At 51.1% G+C, this 24,391-nt stretch overlaps 2 protein-coding genes across 2 annotated transcripts in view; both read left to right on the plus strand.

Annotated features, from left to right (window-relative positions):
* Nucleotides 1-16,163, plus strand: part of LOC144937616 (neuronal membrane glycoprotein M6-b-like) — a 29,716-nt gene extending 13,553 nt beyond the window's left edge. Inside the window, exons 2-7 of the mRNA XM_078864954.1 lie at nt 3,110-3,314; nt 5,929-6,088; nt 6,731-6,905; nt 9,408-9,481; nt 10,400-10,465; nt 11,563-16,163. Of these exons, the coding sequence (XP_078721080.1) occupies nt 3,110-3,314; nt 5,929-6,088; nt 6,731-6,905; nt 9,408-9,481; nt 10,400-10,465; nt 11,563-11,643 (761 nt within the window). The 3' untranslated portion in view covers nt 11,644-16,163. The remainder of the gene's footprint in view (nt 1-3,109; nt 3,315-5,928; nt 6,089-6,730; nt 6,906-9,407; nt 9,482-10,399; nt 10,466-11,562) is intronic.
* Nucleotides 16,164-17,339: 1,176 nt separating this feature from the next.
* On the plus strand, nt 17,340-23,277 carry C19H7orf25 (chromosome 19 C7orf25 homolog). Its single transcript, XM_078864955.1, has 5 exons — nt 17,340-17,496; nt 18,584-19,208; nt 19,618-19,867; nt 20,893-21,238; nt 22,183-23,277. Exons 2-5 carry the CDS (start codon nt 18,632-18,634, stop codon nt 22,699-22,701), a joined length of 1,692 nt encoding a protein of 563 aa, XP_078721081.1. The 5' UTR covers nt 17,340-17,496; nt 18,584-18,631; the 3' UTR covers nt 22,702-23,277.
* Nucleotides 23,278-24,391: the final 1,114 nt, after the last annotated feature.

The raw sequence follows: 24,391 nt of genomic DNA on the forward strand, positions 1-24,391 counted from the left end.
ATCTGGAGCGTTGCTTGTAAAAACCGATGCGAGTGGGGATTTCATTGAGCATTAACGCAGTCGATGGGAGCAATGACCCTGGTGCAACACGCGTGCTGCAATGGTGGACGCCAGGTGAATCGTTACACGATGTAACACGTTTTGTTCCTGTGTAGTAAGTGTCATTTTCTAATTGCTTATGACTCAAAAGTATAGAAAATGGCTATTATTCCACACAAACTTTGTTGTTGTGACCAGGACTTTACGTGAAGGAATGACACAAATGCACACGTTTTCTCATTGAAAATAGGTAAACTTCAAAATATCACTGTCCTGGTTAGGAAATGACACTTACTACCCAGCAACAAAAAATAAATAAATTTGTTACACAGCGTTATTAATGCAGTGGATTAATGATTAACCTGCTTTTGTGTCCTGGTCACAAAAGCAAAGTTTGTGGGGAATCATAGCCATTTTCTGTACTTTTGAGGCATAAGCAATTAGAAAATGACACTTACTACCCAGGGAGAAAAAAAATGTTTTTGTTACACAGTGAATCAGAGAGTTGGCGGCGCCCTTTGCACGGATGAGAGAATCAGCGAGCCGTCATTATCGTCCCCGCGGCTCTCGGAGGGTGCCACGAAAGAAGCGAACTCCGTGGACGAACGAGAAGCTGCAGTGTGGCTGACGGGGCAACTGACTACACGAATCGCGGCAGGGGGGGGGGGGCGACACAAGTCGACGGTGGATGCGAGCAGTGCTGGATGAAGCTAGTGCGGGGCCTGTAGGATACGTTATAAAGGGGCTCTAAATAAAAAAAACACAAATATTAAAACACACATTTTTAACTTGCATAGTAAAGTAATTGTATGTTTTCATTTGCTACACAGCCAGATATTACGACAAATCGCTAACTTTAAACACCCAGTCGTTCGTAAAAGTTGAAGGCGGTATAGTACTATAGTAATAGAACAACTTGAAAGCATCTAGCGCGGGGCCCTTGAAAGTGCGGGGCCCGTAGCGTGTGTAGCTACTTTTGCTACGAGGATAATCCGGCACTAGATGCGAGCGTGTTCGTTTACGACATAATTGGTGGCTGGCCAATTGATGCTTAGGCACCGGCCGTGGCTCGCTCGTGCAGCCAGTGGGGTTAATTTTAGACGACAGGCGAGCGGGAATCATGCACATATCAGGAGTCGCAGCGACACGTGTGGGAAACAGTTCAATTAATAACCCGTGACAAGTTGAAATTTTGGAAATTACGCGCGCCCGGTTGGGTTTCTGAAAGTGTTAATGGAGGAAGCAAACAGATTAACATTGTTTTCGTGCCTCGTGCATTTTTTGTCTCCCAATTATGGCCTCCGATGAAACTTGCATCTCTAACTGTGCAGTGTCAGACAGTTGTTGCCAAAGATAAGATTCAATAATCTGGATTCTCCAGGTCCCCCGCCCCCCACACCACCACCTTCTGCCAGAAAGGTAATGATGGCAGTTTCTTGAGACAGGAACAAAAATCAACAAACCGTCACTCGAACTTCCTATTGTGCCTTGTTGTTGGGGGGGACAGATTGAAGGTTCGTTAGTATCGCCGTGGGCTCCGAATAAAGGGAGCGAGTGGCGTTTCAGCAACGACAATGCAGGCCCAGGCTCCAGCACGCGCAACGATGGGATTGCTGAGAAAAGCTTGCGCGCAGAATTTCCTCCCAGAGCTAGCTAAATCCATCCGTGCGGAACTGAAAGATGGTCCACGTGGAGGGTGGTTCGACAGTGGCGAGGCCATGAGAGCGCCCGGTGTGGTCATGACCGGAGAACCAAATGCAGATCTTCTACGCTGCTGGCATGAGCAATCGAGGAGGCTGCTGGGACCAGGGAGTTGAGTCGAGGGGTGACTTGGTGGAGGTCTCTCTATTGGTGACCCTTAAAAAAATGTAGCCAACCACACGGAATGACCAGTCACATTCACGTTGGATTATCACATCTCACAGTCGTGGGCCTCCCCTAGGTCGACTCAGCCTCAAATGAGTACCTGCTGCGATGTGTAAACATCACCACCCGCAAGACAAGGCTCGGCCGGGCATGGTGCTGGCCACCAGAGGTGTGGACTCGAGTCATGCGACTTGGACTCGAGTCAGACTCGAGTCATGATTTTGATGACTTCAGACTCGACTTGGACTTGCCTCATCTTTGACTCGACTTGACTCGGGACTCGAGAGCAAAGACTTGAGACTTACTTGTGACTTGCATAACAATGACTTTGTCCCACCTCAGAGGTGTGGACTCGAGTCATGCGACTTGGACTCGAGTCAGACTCGAGTCATGATTTTGATGACTTCAGACTCGACTTGGACTTGCCTCATCTTTGACTCGACTTGACTCGGGACTCGAGAGCAAAGACTTGAGACTTACTTGTGACTTGCATAACAATGACTTTGTCCCACCTCAGCTGGCCACACCACCGCTCTCGTGTGCCGTGCAGCCGGCCTTCACAGGTGCTACTCGCGCATGTCACTTGCCCCAAAAGTCTGTCGAGGCTACTATGCGTGTATGTATGTTGATCTTTTTTGCACTGTACATAGCCAACCGTGTTAATCGGAGATGCGGGGGGAGGGGGGGTGTGGACAACTAAACACAAAAAGCAGTTCTAATAAATTAGTTTTAAATTTAGATGAGTGAAAAGTGTACAGCTCCCAGTGGCTTCCAAATTTCAGAAGGAAGAGTGTTCCAGACGGCCGCAGAAGCGCATCTGAAAGTACGCGACGGCCGGGTACGGGTAGCCGGGTATCGGGTAGGATACGGGTATCGGGTACCCGATTGCGACCTCTGGGGCACAGCGGTGACTAGGAGATGTTAACTTCCACGCCTAGCAGGTCGTGGGTTCGATCCCCACCCTGACGATGTCTGCTACTGTATATTAGTAGTTTGCATTTTCCCCCCGTGGTCATGTGCATTTTGCTCCTCTAGTTTTTCCCTCCCCATTCAGAAAAAAAACAAATCCACAAAAAAGGTACCCGTTTGTGACCCTGGTGCGGCCGGGTACGGGTAAAGAATCAAAACCCATTTGCGACCTCTGCTGTGCTCTCACGATGCAGGGGGGGGGGGGGGCACCTTCTGCCCTTTTGTGTGTGCGCAGGGTGCCGCCGCCGCTGCTCGCGCTGCGTGGGCGCCACGCCGTGCGGCTCGCTGCTCGCCACCGTCGTGTGCCTGGCCGGCGTGGGGCTGTTCTGCGGGGCGGGTCACCAGGCCCTCGGCACCACCGAGGAACTGCTCCGCCACCGCTTCGCCTACCCCACGGACGACGGAGGGGAGGATGGGGAGCGGAGAGGGATCGGAAAACTGTGAGAGCAGCGGTTGTAAACTATGAACTAGAAACTATTTTCTATTTTACTAGGTAAGGCGTAAGGCCCAGTGATGATGATGATGATGAAGGCCCACTGAGCTATATAGTTATTTTTCGGAAGTCACCTGGCCACAAATGATAGCTAACGAAGTGGCTTATCACGTGGAATTTTATCGCGACCAAATACTCTAGACGCATGCTTTTGAATGTGGAGGGGAAAAAACGGAGAACTAGAAAAAAACCGGTGGGGAAAAATCCACTCGACTTTTAAGGGATTACATCTTGAATCATTGCCTCACTTGATACAGCTAATCTGGCTGTGACGGTCCCACCTGATGACGGAGACTTGTGTTGCCTCCGAAACGTCGTGATTTTTGTTTTTATTTTATTTTACTTTCTACGTGACTTTACCGAAAAAACCTAAGAAGAGAATATGCAAACTCCAAATATTCAGCAGGCGTCAAGGTCGAGGTCGAACCTCCAACCTCCTGTATACCAGGCAAGGTAGTTAACATCTCACCATCGCGACACCCCTCGTTGTGTAGGGGGGGGAAGGAGTTGTGGTGATCGTGGTGGTGTCGCATCATGGAAAGGGTGGTAGTGCTATTGATGATACATGATCATGGTGAAAAGTGACTATCCTGGAAGATGATGATAGTACGTAATGATGACATCGCATATAGTGCTGCGGAAAAGTGTACGATGTAATTTGGTGTGCTGTCTCTTGTGATGTTGTTTCAAGTGAAGTTTATTTAACCAGGTGCGAACTCAAGAGACCAGAATGAGTCTCATTTGCAAGAGTGACCCGGGGTATTAGTTTGCGAGCAGGGGGCGATGATTGCTGCCATGTATAATCTCAACTGAGTCATTTGCGGTGTTAATTTTCAAATATGGCAAATTTGCACCATGACGTTGGCACACTCGTCACGGGATCTTGAAAGTCCACGGTGTTTGAATGCCACGTAGTATTATCGTGGCTAATACGCACCGCATTAAGAATCAATTCAAACCGTTAACCTCTGCAACGAGCTGCGAACGCGCTAATACAAGGCCGCGATGCCACCCGCGTTATGAATCTGGTATCGTGATGTCACCATCATAATTTACTTATTTTTCCAGGGAAAGCCACACCGACTCATAGGATTTTTTTTCTTGTAAAATTTTTTCAGCCAATTAATGGTGAGTGTTTATTTTACGAGTGGGAGGGCACCGGAGCACCCGGAAAAAAAACCCATATGTGCGAGGGGGCAACGCTGTATCTCCCCGTTCAGATGGAATAAACGGACAGCGATTAGTCCACTTGCGCAGGCACTGGGGTGGGTGGATAGCAGCACGCCCGACCGCCTTTGTCTCCCCAGCGGCAAGATTTACGCATCGCACCAGGTACTCATTTGAGGCAGAGCGAACCTAGGGGTGGCCCAGGACCAGTTCAGATAATCGCCACTGGTGTCGGCGGCAGTGAGCGAGAACCGAACTCGGGTAGCGCAGCGCACTAACCGCTACGCTACCGCTCCCCCAAGCAACGTAGCCACCACCAACCACCACCGGCCCCACCGCCACCGCCGCCGCACATCTGCCGTGATGCCCGCGCGTCCTGTGACCCACGTCGTGAAGCGGGCTGTGCGTGTGTCCCGCGCGTCCCCCGTCGTGAAGCGGGCTGTGCGTGTGTCCCACGCGTCCCCCGTCGTGAAGCGGGCTGTGCGTGTGTCCCGCGCGTCCCACGTCGTGAAGCGGGCTGTGCGTGTGTCCCGCACGTCCCCCGTCGTGAAGCGGGCTGTGCGTGTGTCCCGCGCGTCCCACGTCGTGAAGCGGGCTGTGCGTGTGTCCCACGCGTCCCCCGTCGTGAAGCGGGCTGTGCGTGTGTCCCGCGCGTCCCACGTCGTGAAGCGGGCTGTGCGTGTGTCCCACGCGTCCCACGTCGTGAAGCGGGCTGTGCGTGTGTCCCACGCGTCCCCCGTCGTGAAGCGGGCTGTGCGTGTGTCCCGCGCGTCCCACGTCGTGAAGCGGGCTGTGCGTGTGTCCCGCACGTCCCCCGTCGTGAAGCGGGCTGTGCGTGTGTCCCGCGCGTCCCACGTCGTGAAGCGGGCTGTGCGTGTGTCCCACGCGTCCCCCGTCGTGAAGCGGGCTGTGCGTGTGTCCCACGCGTCCCACGTCGTGAAGCGGGCTGTGCGTGTGTCCCGCGCGTCCCCCGTCGTGAAGCGGGCTGTGCGTGTGTCCCGCGCGTCCCACGTCGTGAAGCGGGCTGTGCGTGTGTCCCGCGCGTCCCCCGTCGTGAAGCGGGCTGTGCGTGTGTCCCACGCGTCCCCCGTCGTGATGCGGGCCGTGCGTGTGTCCCACGCGTCCCCCGTCGTGATGCGGGCCGTGCGTGTGTCCCGCGCGTCCCACGTCGTGATGCGGGCCGTGCGTGTGTCCCGCGCGTCCCACGTCGTGATGCGGGCCGTGCGTGTGTCCCGCGCGTCCCACGTCGTGATGCGGGCCGTGCGTGTGTCCCGCGCGTCCCACGTCGTGATGCGGGCCGTGCGTGTGTCCCGCGCGTCCCACGTCGTGATGCGGGCCGTGCGTGTGTCCCGCGCGTCCCACGTCGTGATGCGGGCCGTGCGTGTGTCCCGCAGGATGGACGTGCTGCGTTACGTGCTCTACGGCCTGGCCGGGGCCTTCTGCCTCTACGGCGCCGTGCTGCTGTGCGAGGGCGCCGCCTCCACGCGCGCTCGCCGCCGCTCCTACAGCGGGGGTAGCGGCGCGTCCGCGTGCGCCACCTGCGTCAGCGGCTGGGTACCTAACGCCTCACCCCCCACCCACTCCCCCGTCTATACTTCACCCAGTGTTGTTCTTCATTGCAAGGACCGTGGGCCGCCGGCGGCCCCAGGTGGACTTTGGTGCGGCCCCCAACAATGCACGAATATGAAAACACCCCCCGTCATCGCGCTGTCCAACCCAATGGTTTAAAATTTGTAGCGGCCCTCACACCGACGTGTGGCCACCCTCTGAAAGTGAAGAACACTGGTTTAACGCGTAGGCATAATAAAGGTTTTATTGGGGGTTAGATCGCGTAAATATAAATGTGTCGTTAACCCCCCACCACCCGACAGCCAATTAGTAAAGTTTGTCACGTAAATAAAACGAGCAAATGAATGACTACTTCAGCACACCGGTGTGTTTGAGATTAAACTCACACACATTCACAATCTGAGTACGAAGACTTCACAATTCTGCAAATCGCCTGAAAACGTTGGTCGCAATCACCAGCGGTGATGGTGGTGCTGATGAGCCTATTAGAGTGGATATGAAACCCATGAAAACATAAAGTCCTCGAACCTTCATAGGTGCTCGCTAACAGACACTTGCCCCAGCAGTCTGTTAAGACTAAACGAGGTTTTTTTTTTGTCTTTGTGCGTGCGTGCGTGCACGTCCCAGTTCATCCTGCTGACCTTCGTGCTGGCACTCGCGTGGCTCGGAGTGTTCGGCCTCTCGGCCCTGCCCGTCTACATGGCCGCCTCCGTGCTCTCCGCCTGCCACTCGGTGACCCCCCCAGCCGGGTCACCCGCCCCGCCGGCCCCCAGCCGCGTCTGCGTCGACTTGCGCCAGTTCGGTGAGGATGGGCGCCGTCTCCCCCCCTTGCCGCTGTTTCTCCCCCCCCCCCCCCGTCCCCGTCCCCCCCGTCCCCCGTCGTTCGAGTCTCGTATTCGCACCTCCGATCAGCGCGGTTGGCTACGTACGGTGCGAAAGAAGTTCAGCTTAAAATACGCTGCCAAGCTTAGCAGTGTTCGTTGGAGCGCTGTCTTTCACGCAGCTGTCTTCACCTGAGGACGGCTGCTTGTGTTGTGGCCGAAACGTCGTGAGAATTTTATTTTGTTATGTTTTATTTTTATTATTTCCCTTCTACGTGACTTTACCGAAAGAACCAAGAAGAGGTACATACAGTACATTCGTACCTCCGATCAGCGCGGTTGGCTACGTACGGTGTGAAAGAAGTTCAGCTTAAAATACGCTGCCAAGCTTAGCAGTGTTCGTTGGAGCGCTGTCTTTCAGGCAGCTGTCTTCACCTGAGGACGGCTGCTTGTGTTGTGGCCGAAACGTCGTGAGAATTTTATTTTATTATGTTTTATTTTTATTATTTCCCTTCTACGTGACTTTACCGAAAGAACCAAGAAGAGGTACATACAGTACATACAACAACGGCCTTGCCCTTCATTCGACCCAGGAAAGCCTCGTGGCTGAGCCACACGAGATGGCAGGATAGCAATGGATTGTTAAATCAATCTGTGCAGAGCTTTTGAGTGCTACCCGCTTGAATGCATTGTGGGTTTTCTCTTGCCCACGTGGTTTTGTCCCGCGTGAAGTGAAATGTCGCTTCTTTGACTTCGAAATTGTATTTTTGGAAGCATCCTCGTGAGGATGTATATAATCATTCAGCTTCCTCTGTATTTTAATCCGATCTGATCTATGTGCCCGTAAGGTGGGCAGGAGATGACAGTACAGCCATGGGCTCAGTCCACGCACAGATTCAATGTATTGGGTACGCCTGTGGATGAAATCCTCTGTGAAGCCAAGGTCATTGCTACGAAGTTTTCTATTCTGTATAAGTCTGTTTTTATTATTTTACACTCTAGAACTTGTTTGCTGTAAAATATTTGTATATATGTATTTGTATAAACTATTCAAAAATAAACTTCTGTTTGCCAGCGAACTTTTACAAAAACTTGAATAAATCACCACTCCGGCGTGGGTGGTGGTCCACAGCCAGGGCCGGAAATTCCAAATTTTTATGGACAGTCAAGAGTCTCTCCAAAAATAACGGCCGTCACTGTTGGCTCGCCCCGTACTTTGCGACGATAATTTTTAAATCAATCGCGGAGGAGCGAGCTGACTGCACTGCCAGATGATTTGAAACGTGCGCGACATGTCCCCCAATCTTCCTGTTTGGGCAACTAACCTCACGGGTGCCTCGGTTTGCATCACGAGCCCAGCTTCTAAATCGAGCTATTTACGGCGGCGGATGTGTAACGGTGTCCCATTTCGCGATGTCGCTCGTCAATCGTCGTGCTTGCACCTCCCTACACCTACTCCTCTTCCCTGCTCCACTCCCTTGCACTGCATACCTCCACCTTCGCCACCGCCACCAACACACACTCGCCTCCACTTTACCCGCCATCGTCGCCCACTCTCTCCTGAACCGTCACGACTCTTGCCCCACATCTCTGTCGCAATGCTAATGCCGCTCTCCACATGTGCGTGTGTGTCTGTGTGGGGGGAGCGGTAGTGTAGTGGTTAGCGCTACGCTGCGCTATGAACCCGGCGACCCGGGTTCGATTCCCGCTCACGGCCAACACCAGTGACGATTATCTGAACCGGTCATGGGCCTCCCCTAGGTCGACTCAGCCTCAAATGAGTACCTGGTGCAGTGTGTAAAGTTCGCCACTGGGGAAGCAAAGCCGGTAGGGCGTTGTGCTGGCCACCCACCCCCTCGTGTACCGTTCCGGCCTTCATAGGTGCTCGCTAACAGTACTTGCCCCTACAGTCTGTTAAGGCTATACGGGGAATCTTTGTCTTTGTCCCTCCGCCCGTGCTGCCCTGTGTTCTGATTCTGTTGTCTAAATCTACTTTGTCGCTTTGCTTCTTCCGTCCTGCCCTTGTGAACCCTCGGAACTCGCACGCACTGCATACACAACTTAACGCACACACAACTTCACCCACCACGCACACAACCGGCATACACAACGCTACACACATAACCTCTGCACTGACACGCACACAACTGCACACACGCAACTTTACACACACAACACCGAAATATGTACACAAACACACACGAAACTCCTCCGCGTACACCGCACAACACTCACAATTTTGCAAACAAACAAAACCCGCCATACACAATGGCACGCACATACACACACGACGCACATATACAAACCAACACACGATTCCACGCACACACACACACAAAACTCCGCATGCATACGTACAAATCCCTTCACACGCAATGTCGAGCACAACCCTGTACGCACACAACACTTGCGCACGACTGCACGCGCACACACACACACGCACATGCACGCTTCCCCATCCCAACGTGCGCGTGCGCGAACAGGCGTCATCCCGTGGAACGAGACCGCGGGGGTGCTGTGTGACACGCCGCTGAGTGACATGTGCGACAGCTCCGAGGTGAGGCCGGCTTGCAACGATTCCGTGATAAAAAAAATTGTCGGCAATAAAAAAAATCTCACCATTGGAACCTCATTTGTCAGTAAAAAATATGATAATTGTTTTTTTACCCTTCTATCTGGCAACAAAACTGACACCTTTTTTTTACAAGGAGTCATGTTTGCATAGACCACATGATGGTGCATGATGGTGCATTGTCTTTGAGTTGTGCGCCTTTTGGCGTCATCTGGTCCAACCCATGTGAGACTAGGCTCTAAGGAAAGCTGTCTCGGGTGTGGACCAATCAACTTCAAGGACAGTGCATATATTATCAGAGTTATGTTTTTTGTTTGCATTATGGCTGCAGGTATTGTGGTCTATGCAAACATGACTCTTTGTAAAAAAAGTGTCAGTTTTGTTGCCAGATAGAAAGGTAAAAAAACAATTATAATAAATAATCTATTCAACTACTCAGCTATTTTTTGTTTTAACCAGGCACATCCCACTGAGCTATTGAGCTCTTTTTTAAATGCGACCTGGCCACAAATGATAGCTCGACGAAGTGGCTTATCACGTGGGCATTTACAGCAGCCAAATACTCTAAATGCGTAGCGTTGATTATAAACGTGGAGGGGGAAACCGGAGGACTCGGAGAAAAATCCACGCGACCACGGGGGAGAGACACGCAAACTCCATATCTCGCCACCGCGTCATTGAATCTGAGCTTGTGACGTTCTAGACCCGAACCCGAATCAGAATCTTTATTTTAACTGGATGAATCCAATGAGCTATGAAACTATTTTTTCACAGATGTCCAGTATGGGCAGGTGCTCACTGAGCAGACGCAATCGAGCAGTCGTAACCGCTGAATCCCCTCTCTGTAACCCCTTTCCTGGCCCCGGGCCCCCACCCTCCTCCCCCCTGCGCCAACCCCCGCAGTTCACGACCGCCTTCTACCTGTACGCGGCAGCGAGCGCGGGAGCAGCGCTCACCGTGCTGTCCATGGTGAGTGCGGCGCGTCAACAACTCCCGGGCACCGCCTTCGTGCCGTCACCCCGGCGGTCGTAAAGAAAGACGTGGCCCAGACACGCACGCGGCTCTTCCCTTGGATTTTGGGGTCAGGCCGTGTGATGCTCCGGCCAAATTTTTTGTCGTAAGACCCCTCCCTCTCCACGACCCCACGCTGCCAAACGAATAAAATTTTGCCACGCGGTGCACCGGTTCAAGTTTAAGGACGATTGCCGCAACTAAATGTAGCAGCAATTGGATACGTGGCGTGTCACTCGAAACCGCATCGAGCATCTTCAGGAAGATTCAGGGAGTCGGGAATTAAAAATGAGGGAAAATCTATCACGAATCACAATATTGGCTGTTACGTTAGCTCTTCTCTAGTAGCTACAAAGACAAAGATTCCGCGTATAACCTTAACAGACTGTTGGGGCAAGTGCTGTTAATGAGCACCTATGTGGCCAGCACCACGTCCAGCCGTCTTTGTCTCCCTAGTGGCAATCTTTACACAGCACACCAGGTACTTATTTGAGGCTGAGTCGAGCTAGGGGAGGCCCAGGATTGGTTCAGATATTCGTCACCAATGTTGGTCATGAGCGGCAATCGAACTCGCGTTGCAGGGTTCATAGTGCCGTGCGCTAACCGCTACACTACTGCTCACCCCTCGAATAGCTACACACCTAGGCTGTAACACGCATGCTTTGGTAATGAGAAACAAGTTTGGGGAAATAGTGCGTACGCGTCTATTATGGAATGCTTTCCAAACACTTTGGCTTGGGCAGGATGCGTCGCTAGAAGGAACGATGGCCGGTGGTTGAGACTAATAATGGAGTTGCAGTCGATGGAAGGAACTCGCCCAAGAGTACGTCCGCCATGGAGATGGAGTGATGAGATCACTTCGTGTCCTGGTGCTAAAGATGGATTTTTGCATCGCAAGGCCATGAGAGATATTGACAGCTTGGGGAGGCCTCCATCCATTAATGGGTAGATCACAGCTGAATATGATGATGATGATGATCAACCGTGGCCCTTGACCCCACCATGATCTCTGGCTTGACCCTCTGCCTACTCCATGCTGTGCCACGTGTCCGCAGCTCATCTACTGCTCCGTGCTGGTGTACAACTTTGGGGTCTCGCGCCTCTACCGACGGGAGGATTACTGCACCAAGCTGTGAAGGGAGCGGGCGTCCAACTCCCACTCATGCCCACGGGGCACCCAGAGATCGGCAGAACAAAGGGGGGCAGAAAAACGCTTACGCACTCACTCACCGACTCAATCGCTCGCTCGCTGACTTACTCACTCAATCACTCGCTTGTTTACTCACGCATCCACTCACTCAATCTCTCGCTTACTTACCATAGCACTTGTGCCAAGACCCCTCTCCGACCACCACGCATCTCTCTTCCCCTCCCCCCCGAGTTTTGTCACCGATCCACAGTTCTATGGCAGGGGCCAGTCTCTCCATATACGACAACCACTGTTGACTGCCCATGAAGTGGTACCTATTTCATCGACCCCAGAGGGATAACAATGATGGGCTGAATCGATCTCTTAACCCAGGATCAAGCTCACAACTTTCCGACCGTGTGTTGTATACTCTGCCGTAGTCCTGCCATCACTGTGATGGGTTCCGTGGGGTTTTAACTGCCAACGTTAAATAAATGGCTGGGGACTGCATGATCGCGACAGCATTGTCTGCCACACGGGGCTGGTGACAGACACCTGGCCACCAATTGCCGTGACATTGACAATGAGAGTTAAACAGGGCGCCGCGGTGGCGAGATGTTATCTGCCTCGCCTGGTATACAGGAGGTCGTGGGTTTGACCCCGACCCTGATGCCTGCTGTATATTTGGAGTTTGCATGTTCTCCCTGTGGTCGCGTGGATTTTTCTCCGGACCCTCCGGTTTTTTCCCTCGACATTAGAAAAAACATGCGCTTTATTTGAACGCTATACATTTCCACGCGATACACCACTTCGTTGAGCTATAATTTGTGGCCAGGTCGCCTCTGAAAAAGAACCGTTAGCTCAGTGGGCTTTACATGGTAAAATAAAAATAGTTTATAGGGTTCACAAAGGCCGTGTCAGAGTCACCGAGATAGTTCCAAAGGGATACCCGGGTTCGAATCGGTCGGGGGTTGCTGCCTCCCGTGATGAAAGCGGCTTCGGCTTCCCAAGGGAGGTGACGACTTCATGGTCTCAGACCTGGGTCACTGATGACAGCACACACAGAAAAGTCCCACCGCGTATAAGGTAGTTTTCACGTAAATATAGAACACGTTTAGCGGTGAGGATTTAAGTTTCGGTTCGAGCGTTGTCATTTCGACAAATGCTGTTAACAAGGCACGTATTAATACACGTGTGCCAATTATTGTGGAATTTATTTGAGGCCCAGTGAAGGTGACATCGACGGTGCGATGTCACCTTCCCCACGGGCGTACTGGAGCACAAAGTGACGCAACCGCTCAGCTGCGATCGTTCCGACAATGGAAATCTATTCGTCTCGTGACGCCCAGAGAAGCACAAATTGGAATTATAATTAAAAGCATTTTAAGGCACATATATATATTTTAAAGAAGCAAAAATAGATTTTTTTATTCTTTCAAAATACCGCCAGAGCACCGGAAACACTGGGTAGGTGGAGCAAAGGAAGTTTCAGAGGTCGCTCTTTGATCGTCGAGTACTGAAGCACAGCGTTTAATTGCGTAACGAGACCTCGTAATTGGTATAATTGTAGCGATCGGGCTCGAGCAGGGGTGGGAAACGTGCGGCCCACGTGCCAGATGCGGCCCACGGCTTCACTTGGGTAAGGTCCGCGTCCACACGAGGGCGACTGCCACTTCGAAACGGCCCACAAAACGATCTTCATCCGTCACCGCGGACACCCCGCACGCGTGGATTTTGCCCGGGTGCTTTGGTTTCTTCTCACGTGTTAAACACTCATTAATTGGCCGATTACACCTTCGTATATAGAGAGGATGGCAGAGCTTGGGGGGTGGGAGGGAATTTGGCGCTGGTTCACTGTCTGGATGTTGTTCCTCTTGTGTGGCGTGATACAAGTTGAAATTATTATTAATCGGTCACCTGTTTCCTTTCACGGAGTTCTGAGCACACGGTCAATTGCGCGGCGAGCCACTGAATGTGCTTCAGAGTCCTATTCGGCCCTCGGTAAGGTAAAAAAAAGTTATATCTCTAAGGCAGATTGTGACCTGTAGACCCGCGTTTCCAATCACACAAAACACGAAGTCTATTCTTTGTACACGGGAAAGGCTGACTGAGTTCGAAGACTCATTTTTACGCTGGGTCCTGCTACGTCGGGATGTTTGGCCATTCCATCGATGAGTGTGTGACTTGTGGAAAGGCAAACAGGAGTGCGTGGAGAAAACTGATGCACACGTGGGGATAACACACAAACGGATTTAATCCACAGACAGAACCACGCCCTATGTGGATCAAGCCGATGGCTGTACTGCCATCTCCTGCCCCTCCCCTCTCTCAGTCCGAGATGTCAGATTTGAAAATAAGTGCTCAAAAGTGAATCAACTACTTGCTAACAGCATGAATAATTCTATACGTCCTTGCTAATAATTTAAAATCCCTTCGAGGCAAATACGCCTTCGAGGCAAGCACATGTAGTGAACTTATAATCACAACAATATAGTCACTTTATTCAAAATAAATTAAACGTCATAGAAAGCATACATTCAAAGTGCACCCATTTTTAGTGCAAGGTGCACACCAGACCAAACAGAGTGCACCCACCCACGTGCTGAGACAAGGCTCTGCTCGCACGCGCGTGTGATTGGCCGGCGCGTTTCGACGACTTGCCCCCTGCCCCGCCCCCTGCCTGCACGCTAACCCCCCCACCACCCCACACAGGAGGGCTAGACTTTTAGTGTGGCACCGTGCGTGTTTCTAGCGTTATTTCCCGCAATAGACTTTATTTTTGTTGGAGTTGTGTGTTTTTTTTAAACTAGTCCAATGTTGAGTATTAATAAAATGTGCGTAGCGTTTTAGGCGACTTTGATGTCGTGAAACTTGTATGTGGTGAGGTCATCGGACTACGGTTCCCCAGTTCTGAACCCCAACTCCTGACCCCAAACCTTCACCCCCCACCCTATCACTGATCCCTAACCCATATACTGCACCCCACAAACCCCTAACTCCAAGCCCTAATCCCCAACTCCAACCCTTAACCTCCTAACTCCCTATCCCCAACCCCTAATCCCTAACTGCAACCCCGAACGGTAAACACCTAACTCCCAACAACTCCGTAGCCCCTCGACTCCTATAAACCCAGTAGTAGTAGGTTTTTACCCTTTAAACTGGTACAAAACTGACACCTTTATACAAGGCATCATGTTTGCAATAACCACAACACAAGCAGTCAAAATGCAAACAAAAAGAAACAACTCTGATAATGATATGCACTGTCCTTGAAGTTGATTGGTCCACACCCGAGACAGCTTTCCTTAGAGCCTAGTCTCCATTGGTGTTGGACCAGATGACGCCAAAAGGCGTACATTATCAGAGTTGTTACTTTTTGTTTGCATTTTGACTGCTTGTGTTGTGGTTATTGCAAACATGATGCCTTGTATAAATGTGTCAGTTTTGTACCAGTTTAAAGGGTGAAAACCTACTACTATATTTTGCCACTGGTAAAGGAGGTCTCATAGTGTAAATCCTATAAACCCCTTTTCCCACAGCCTTTCCCCCGGCAACTGGATGGCACGGCATCATCTCCACGTGGCGTTCGTTTAACCACCCACCGCAAAGGAATGTCATTGCTGATGACGATGATGGCGGTGATGAGAGCAGTTGAAGGGACTGAATTGGATGTCAACGTGGCATATTGCAGCTGGGGAAGAAGTCTCACCTCTCTAGATTTGAAGCTTTCGTGACTGCAAGGATTCATACTCTTAGGTTTTTGTCGGTAAAGTCACGTAGGTAAAACATTTTAAATTAATAAAAGTAAAATAAAACAAATTAAAAAAATTCACGACGCTTCGGAAGCAACACAAGCCTCCGTCTTCAGGTGGAACCGTCACAGCCACGACAGCTGTATCAAGTAAATGAGAGATCACAAGAAATACTATTTTATACGGGGTAGTATTTCTATATATACGGGGTAGTATTTCTTGTGATCTCTCATTCACTTGATACAGCTGTCGTGGCTGTGACGGTTCCACCTGAAGACGGAGGCTTGTGTTGCTTCCGAAACGTCGTGAATTTTTTAATTTGTTTTATTTTACTTTTATTATTTTTTTTACCTACGTGACTTTACCGACAAAACCTAAGAGTATCTCACCTCTCTGTCGTTTAACGAACTACGATGGCCAATGGTGGTTGTTGGTGGTGGTGGTGGTGCTGCTGCTGGGTTGCCGGTAACAATTTTCCGCCCAAATCGTAACTCAATAATAATTTGGTTGTCGCGTTGTTGTTGTTGTTTGTCGTCGTTCTTGTTCCTTGTAAAAGCGTCGTTTTTGAATCTAACGTCGAGATCGTTTTTAGTAAAACTACTGTGTAACGCCTCTACTTCGAAATAACATAATAGCGACGGCGATAAAGATGATGATGATGATGTTATTGAACAACTTAAATACTGTATTCATGTTTTTTAACCTACTGTACTAAAAGTAAACTTGGTGTTTAAAAAGAATTGATCTGCATGCATAAAACCACAAAACGTTGAAATGTGTGTCCTGTCTATTCGTTAATAACTCAAGAGAAGTTTAAAATAAAGTTGGTACTTATACCTGAGGAGCAATGGATTGTGAATGTTATCCGGCGGTTTAGTTTCCATACGTGTACAGTAACGTAAACACAATCTGTTCTACAACGCGTTTTCATAACGCCAATTGGATATAACGTAATGAAAATATTAGGGAACACATTTTGAATAACGCGATCGAGTGAACGGAACTACGTCGCGCGATTAGCAACAACCGGTTGCACCGCTGCCTCGGCGTACCATCACACAAGACGGGATGCTGCTGGATGCTTCTAGACTGCGCACACATCTCACATGTTATCGCGGTCTGTGCTTTACCACTACATTATATATTATTTATGATAACGCGATTTCTTTTCCATAATGCGGTGTTCTTCAGGAAACAAAACGGTATATCGGTAAGGCATAGCCCGCATGGTTGGCTACGTACGGTGCGAAAGAAGTTCATCATAGTGCAGTAGACTCTGGATTATCTGCGTGCGGTTTATCCGATTTGTAGATTAACTCCACAACTGAGATTTTGATATGAATTAATAACTCATGGATTTTCACTTCAGCCCAAATTAATAATTATCTAAAACCAGCTATACATTGTTATTCTTGGATCGCCTCTACAGTACAGTGGTTGCATGTATCTACAACAGTGGGGCGGAGTTTGGTTGATATTGATTGACGTGGCTCTGTGATGATCCACTTAGTGGGTGGACACTTCTACGCTGGAGCAGGAAAGTTATCATTGAGCACGCGCATCGATCGATCATTCGATCATTAGTATTTGTCATAGAGATCCGTGAAAAATTTCTATTTTTGGACTGTCCGCTGTTTTCAATCATTCACGACCGTCCCCCCTCCCACCACCGTCATGAGCGCGGATAATCGAGTCGACTCGAACATACAAAGCCCGATGCAAACTCACACATCGAGCCGCACCTCCGGACTCAAATAGCGCCTCCACGTGGATTTCTGAACACGTTGCAGGGACGAGGTTGGGGGGCGGGGCGTTTGGGGGGCGGGGCGTTTGGGGGCGGGGCGTTTGGGGGCGGGGCGTTTGGGGGCGAGGGGGGGGAAGAGAGAACGCGATGACGTAACCACTCGACGTGACGACGTCACCGATCTACTTCCTGGTCCGTGACAGGGGCACCACGTGCCTGACTAGTGAGTGCGGCTGGGCCGGTCTCTTTGTCATCATCATCATCCTACAACAGCAGCAGCAGCAGCAGCAACAACCATGGTCTATCCACCGCTATGCTTCGCCGTTAGCAGACTCTAAAGTCATAGTGGCGACGTCGGCGAGAGGTATTTCAAATCCTCCAGATCTCATCGCGGGACGTCTTGACACCCTGCGCCACCACCACACGCTGCATCGAAAATGTTGCACTGCAGTTGGCAACCCTGCACCACAGATTATCCTGACACCCAGCTTCACGGAACACTCTGACACCTCGCTCCATAGGACCTGGCACCCTTCACTACAGACCTGACACCCTGCGTCACAGACACTCTGACACCCAGCACCTTTAGACACTGACTACCCTGCACCATAGACTTGGCACCCTGCGTCACAGACACCCTGCACCGCAGATACCCTGGCACCTTGCACCAAGCACCCTGTCGCCATGCATTATACACAGACCCTGCCCCACAGATACCCCGACACCCTGCAACACAGACATGAGCTACACAACCCGTTCCCTGGCGGAAGCCCCTGAATTCTGTAGAGGCCCACAGAAGTAACTCTGTCTCTGTGTGTCAGCATCTGTCTGCGTCTCTGTGTGTCTGCATCTGTCTGCGTCTCTGCATCTGGCTGTGTCTCTGTGTGTCTGCATCTGTCTCTGTGTCTCCTGTGTCAGAATCTGTCTGTCTCAGTATGTCTGTATCTGTCTCTGTGTGTCTGCATCTGTCTGTCTCTGTCTGCATCTGTCTCTGCATCTGTCTCTGTCTGCATCTGTCTGTGTCTGCATCTGTCTCTGTCTGCATCTGTCTGTGTCTCTGTGTGTCTGCTCGGCAATGTCTCTGTTTACATGGCTGCCTCTGTATCATCTGTCTTACTTCGTGTTGTCGCTATATTTGTCTCTGCATTCTTGTATATCTATTTATGTGTGTTATGTATATTTGTGTGTGTGTGTTATGTATATGTGTGTGTGTATTATGTATATATTTCTGTATTTTGTCTGCTGTTTCTGGTTGTCTCTCTTTGTATTGCTCCGTATATTTTTGCTTGCTGCGGTTCACCGTGTCTATGTCTGTCTGAATTTCTACACCAGTCTAAATATCTCTTCATCTCTGTCTCTACATTTTTCTCTGCATCTGCGAGGTTATCGTTGTCTCTCCGTTTCCTCTGGGTATCTTTGATATCTAAAATCCAATACTTCCATCTGCACAGGCCCTACTCAATGCTGGAACATCTCTGACCCTGGATCCTGGCCCCACGATGTCCACAGCCGCCCGCCTGGAGGAGCTGCTGGTGCTGGGTCACGACCTCCTGCGGAGAACGGAAGAACTGGGGATCAAATCAGAACCTCACCTCCCAGATAGGTTTACAGGGTCCTTGCAGACCAAATCAGGACCTCTGAGCAGGGATGAAGTCGCTCCTCTGCTTGGGTCTGAACCAGGACCGCAAAACAACGAGGAGGTCCAAAGACGTTTAGAGACCGAACCAGGAACGGGGCGCAACGAGAAAGTCCCAGGTCCGCCAGAGACTGAACCAGGACCTCAGCAGCAGCACGAAGTCCCAAATCCACTTATGACCGAACCAGGAACTCCGAGCGTGGACCAGGTGCCGAGTCCTCCGGTCCCCAAACTGGGCACTCGGGGCCGCCCCTCCGGCCTGGCCATGCTGCGCTCGAAGATCGAGGCGGAGATGCGCTTCCTGATGCGCGTGCAAGGCGGCCAGTGCAGGGAATCGCACGTGCGCAGCAGCAACCTCACCCAGCTGCGTGCGCTGCTGCAGGCCGCCGAGGCTCACGGCAGCGTCACGGCCGTGCTCAAGACGTTCCGCTACCGCGATGGTAGAGACGCGTGCGCGCGGGCAGGCGAACGACACGCGGGAGCCGTGCCACTCGCCAACACGAGCGGCTCGCTCGCCGCTAACAGGGTGCCAGAGTATTGATAACTACGGGAATGGATAAATAGCCGTTGCAGTGCTTCACTTGTTATTGGGCTTTAGTAGCCCTGTCTGTTACGAATGATGACCGTGCTTTACTAACCATGGTAGTGATTTACTAAACGTGATGTTAACTTCCAAAGAGATTGACATCTTAACGACCTTGACAATTTTATGTCTGAAGGTGACTTACCAGTGTCAGGTGCTGAGTTGTCAATATCTGGTGCTGCGTTCCCCGTATCTGATTCCTACTTCCCAGTATCTGGTGCCGACTCCTCAGCGTCCTCTGCCGACGTCCCCTGTTCCCCCCGCAGAGCTTGAGCAGCCGCGGGTGCTGCTGGTGGACGTGGTGGCGGAGGGCGGGCGAGCGTGGGTGAAGGCCGTGGGCCGCAAGGCGGACTCCCTTCTGGCGGCGTGGGCTGGCCGCTGCCCGCACGGCGTGCGCTGCGTGAGCGAGCAGGCGAACCTCTTCCTGCGCGCCGCGCAGCACAACCCGCTCCACTTCCACGCGCCGCGCGTCGTCTTCTCGTTCTACGGCGGCGTGCCCAGCCCTGTCGCTTGCAGGTGACTGGCGGCGAAGTGTTTGGCTGCCGGACATTGCCGCAGGAGATAATCCATATTCTTGGGTTTTTTCGGTAAGGTCACGTAGGTAAAAAATAAAAATAAATAATGATAAAAGTAAAATAAAATAAAAAATAATATTTTACTTTTATTAATTTTTATTTTTTACCTACGTGACTTTACCGAAAAAACCCAAGAATATGAATCCTTGCAGTCACGAAAGCTTCAAATCTAGGAGATAATCCACTTCATTGCACTATCATTTTGTGGCCTGGTCGCTTCTAAAAAAAGAGCTTAATGGCTGAGTGGGCCTTACCTGAATACAGAAGCTGGGCTTATCGTCAGCAGAGATACCTGTAAAATAATAACATCGTACTGCGGTTCGTTCCTAAGTGCGGATGTTTTGTAAGTTGGACGTTCTATCTCGGGGACTGCCTGTATTCAAATAAAACTTGTACAGTAATCGGCTACTTTTCTCGTGGTCGATTACTCCTCGGGCCTCTTTAAGAACAACGGCCACTCCCACATGCTGCCTCCTGAAGGCAGGAAACCCCCTAGAAGAGGCACCCACCGGCGTCACCAAGCCCCGCCTATCACTTCCCGTCCAGCCGTGAGACCTTATTTCCCCCCAACTGTTTTCGTGTTGTTCGATTAGCCGCGTAACTGAACTGATGATCGGTTAGGAGTCAAAGATTACTGAAATCAGTGCTTCTTAACCTTTACTGCAGCCTTGCACCCCTTTAGTTATCAATCGTTAAAAACATGTATAATGTTGATAAATACATAGGTTTGATGAAATGAAGTAGTTGTACTTACTTGCCCATGCTTAATTTGTCTTTTCGATTATTTACCTTCTAAAAAAATCTGGCATGTCTCGCACCCCCAGAAAGGGCATCCCGCATCCCCAGGGGTGCGTGCACCCCAGGGTGAGAACCACTGACTTAAAGAATCGGAGAGCCTCGCTGTACTATCGACTGCTTTGTCAGTGGGTAATCGTCAAATCCGCAACACAAAACATGACCCTCCAGGCTGCAGGAAATGGGGGTCACCGTCAGAGGGGACATCCTCCCGGGCGTCACCGATCCCCTGTCCGGGGCGATCGGCGGCGGCGAGGAGGAGGAGGAGCGTGGAGGAGACTCGGATTCCGACGATGAGGGCGAAGGAGGAGATTCGTGGGCGCCGTGGGGGGATGCACGCGCGGGCGCGAGGCTTGTGACGGCGAGCCCCCCAAGTTCCCCGGTTTGGACGCAGCCCCCGGCGGGGGGAGTGGGGGGCGGCGGTGGCTGCTGCTGCTCGCGCGTGAACCTCGACGTGACGACGATGCTCACGCTCGTCTCCGCGCTCAGCCACGGCGGGAGCCACTTCGCTTTCAAGGTGACGAGGAAACGCAAAAGGTTACGCGCCTGGGGGGGTGTGTGATGAGAGACACCGGAGAGGGAGCATGGCCCCGCACAGATGTAATCACAGCAGCAGCAGTATCAGCGAGCTCGTAGTGGAACTCGGGCAATCGCTCCAGACCACTTGGTGATTGAGCACCAAACAGCAGCAGCAGGAAAAATCACCTGTCAGGTTTCCATATCGTTTCCGTACGGCAATTGAAAAGAAACTCCCAAACCTTAACTGTTCATTGAGTCTGGTAATCCGTTCGATGGCATCGGGAGTTGCTCGATGCGTGGCGTCCGTGCCTCCTTTCTTAAGCGCAGGAGATCCACACTTCACGTTCACAATGGATCGGGCGGCTTTCTGTCGTTTCCCATTCATGAAGGAAATAGCCGCACCTGCCGTGCGTTGTTGGAACAATCCAGTTGCCGCGATCCTGGGGCGCATTGCGATCTACGGTTGAAATGCGTATTACAAATTTTAATAATTATTGTTATAATTTTTTTAAAATAATAATATATTCTTGCTTTGCCATGTGTGCATCGTCACGTTCACACGGCCTTGTTAGCACTGCCTGTTCAACCGTCGCACCGTTTGTGCCGTATCTCCGCTGTGTGTTGTCCTTTGTCGTATATCTAAACATCTGTCTGGTTCCGTCTCGTTTGCTCCGATGATTAACGGTTCAAATCCAGCAGTTGTCCTGATTTATACTGCGGCCCTAATATTAACCTAATAATCGACTTCTCTGGGAAGACTAATGCCATTCATCACTCGTATAAATGAGTCTCCTCCCGGTCTCTCGAGTTCTCACCGGGGTTACACAAAATAACGTGAACATTTGATTTGAGAGCGACGGGTTTGCGGCGCGCATAACGAACGTTCCCGTGTTAAACTAACGACCCCCCCGCACGCGACCCCCCCCCCCCGTCGTTCTTCAGGAGCAGGTGCTTGCCGAGCAGGCCGCGGAGGAGCGCACCGACCCCGTGCTGCCCGCCCTCGTCCACTTCCTGCACGACAAGCTCCTGGTCGCGTGCGACTCGGCCGCCCGCGACTTCTCCTCCATCCTGGGCACGCTGGGGGGGCCCCGGGAAAAGGCCAGGGCCCGGGGCCTCATGGGGCGCGTCGCCGTCGTGGCCGACGGGCCGTCGGCCCGGGCGCTGGGGCTCGCGGTGCGGGGCCGCGTGACCCCCCGCTCGGTGGCCGTGTTCGGGACGGGCGACGAGCTGCGGGCGGTGACGGCCACGGCCAACGCGGGGCTGGTGAGGGCCGCGGCGCAGCAGGGAGTGGCCTTCGCCGTGTTCCTGCACCGCCCGCGCGCCCTCACCGAGGGGAAGGAACGCGACGCGGCGAGGCTGCCCTCGGCGCGGCGACGCGACGACGGGCGGGAGGAGCAGGAGGCCGAGGAGGAGCTGTGGAGAGAATTCACGGCGGGAAAAGTAGGCCAACAACAGGACTGACATTGCGGACGGAGGAGGCCCATCGCTGCAAACGTTCACCCGGTCGGAATTACGCATGGCGGCAATCATCGCCGCCTGTCAGTAGACTGATTGCCTCTGCTTGGAGGCCAGGCACTGGTGCATGGGCCCTTTGTGTTAAATGTTTAATTATTATTTTTACACTTGGTTACCCAGGAATGCCTGAGTCTCAACACTTTTTTCAAGAGGGTCCTGCCAAGTTTATGCAGTACGGTATGATGTTGCTGCTCTGTGTGACCCCTATTCAGTAATTTTTCTCAATTTGTATGTTTTTGCCAATACCGATTTCTGTACATTGCGTGGTTTATTTTAGAAAATAAGATATTTTAGAAAATAAATCTCAACATGGGGAGAGACCATACAAACTCCACACAGAAAAGGCACCCACGTCGTGAAGTGTCCTGCAGCCAAACAACAACAATAACAACTATACAGTCATTTTTGGCACATCTTGGGTTAGCATGATAAAAAAAACTGCATGCGTGACGACGGAGCGGTCACATGACCCTCCTGGCCCGTGACGGGCCGTTGAGTAACGTGTACCGCTAAACTGCAGTATGCAGCCGTTTGTTTTGGAATAAAGATTATTTTTGAAGCATTAAAACAATGTCAATGAGAATCTTTCGACATGTGAGACTATAAACGCTCAACAATTATACGCGATATCATTGCCCACGCAAGAGGTTGAATGGTAGCTCATTGTCGGTCGTGGTCGGTCATCCACTGCTGGATGAATGCCTCGCCAAGACACCGCCACTTCTCAAGATCCTGCAATGAAGGGAGGTCCAGGATCCAAGTGTGAAACGGATCCAGATATCCTCGGTGCCACTGGCATTGGTTTAGCCGTGGCCAGGAATCAAACTTCCCACAATATTGGCATACGCCATGAATCATAGTCGAAATCTAGCGTTGCGTTATCGTGATCCTAAGATCTAACTGTAATCCATGATTACTCGCCACATGTCCGGCTGGTATGCTGTTAGGAAGCGTTTCCACAGTGCCTAACCATATTTACAACAAAAAATTAGTCACCAGGTTCGTCAATAACAGTGTGTGGCCTTTAATGGCAAATATATAGTAAGCGACGTTTCGCCTAAGGGCCATTCATAGCACATATATAGAGGCCAGTAGAGCGATAGAATGGAATATAAAAGTTGAGAACTGCACTTGAATACATGGGGGCCTGATGAGAATTCCATTTTTTCACGTGTCCTGATGATCACGTTTGTAAAGTGGCATATGATAGTAGCTATTGGGCAACGAACTCTCATAGGTAATACAAAAAAATCTATTGACTGAACAAACTAATGTTTACAGCATTGCAGGGTAGAATTAGGAAACATTGCTGGAGCCTTGTTAGGTTATGGCAAGAATTTGTGAGGTCTGTGCGTCGAGAAAAATAGGGACATGATGGTGATGATGCTGCTTTCCACATCATGCTAGTGACCGGACTTCCAACGCTCAGTGATGGTGATGATCACACATCTGTCCACCCCTCATCAGTGCCCTACCTTATTACACACCAAGTCAGACTTTATTGGTGTCACCCCGTGCCCCTTATACATCTCAACGTTCATCCTAAAAATTCCCATCTAAAGAGAGAAACACAAACAAATGTACTTTTTTTTGCTCGTATTGAAACGTCTGTACGCCATATGGACCTGAAAACTCA

Source organism: Lampetra fluviatilis, chromosome 19 (assembly GCF_964198595.1).
Source record: "Lampetra fluviatilis chromosome 19, kcLamFluv1.1, whole genome shotgun sequence".
Classification (NCBI taxonomy): Eukaryota; Metazoa; Chordata; class Hyperoartia; order Petromyzontiformes; family Petromyzontidae; genus Lampetra; species Lampetra fluviatilis.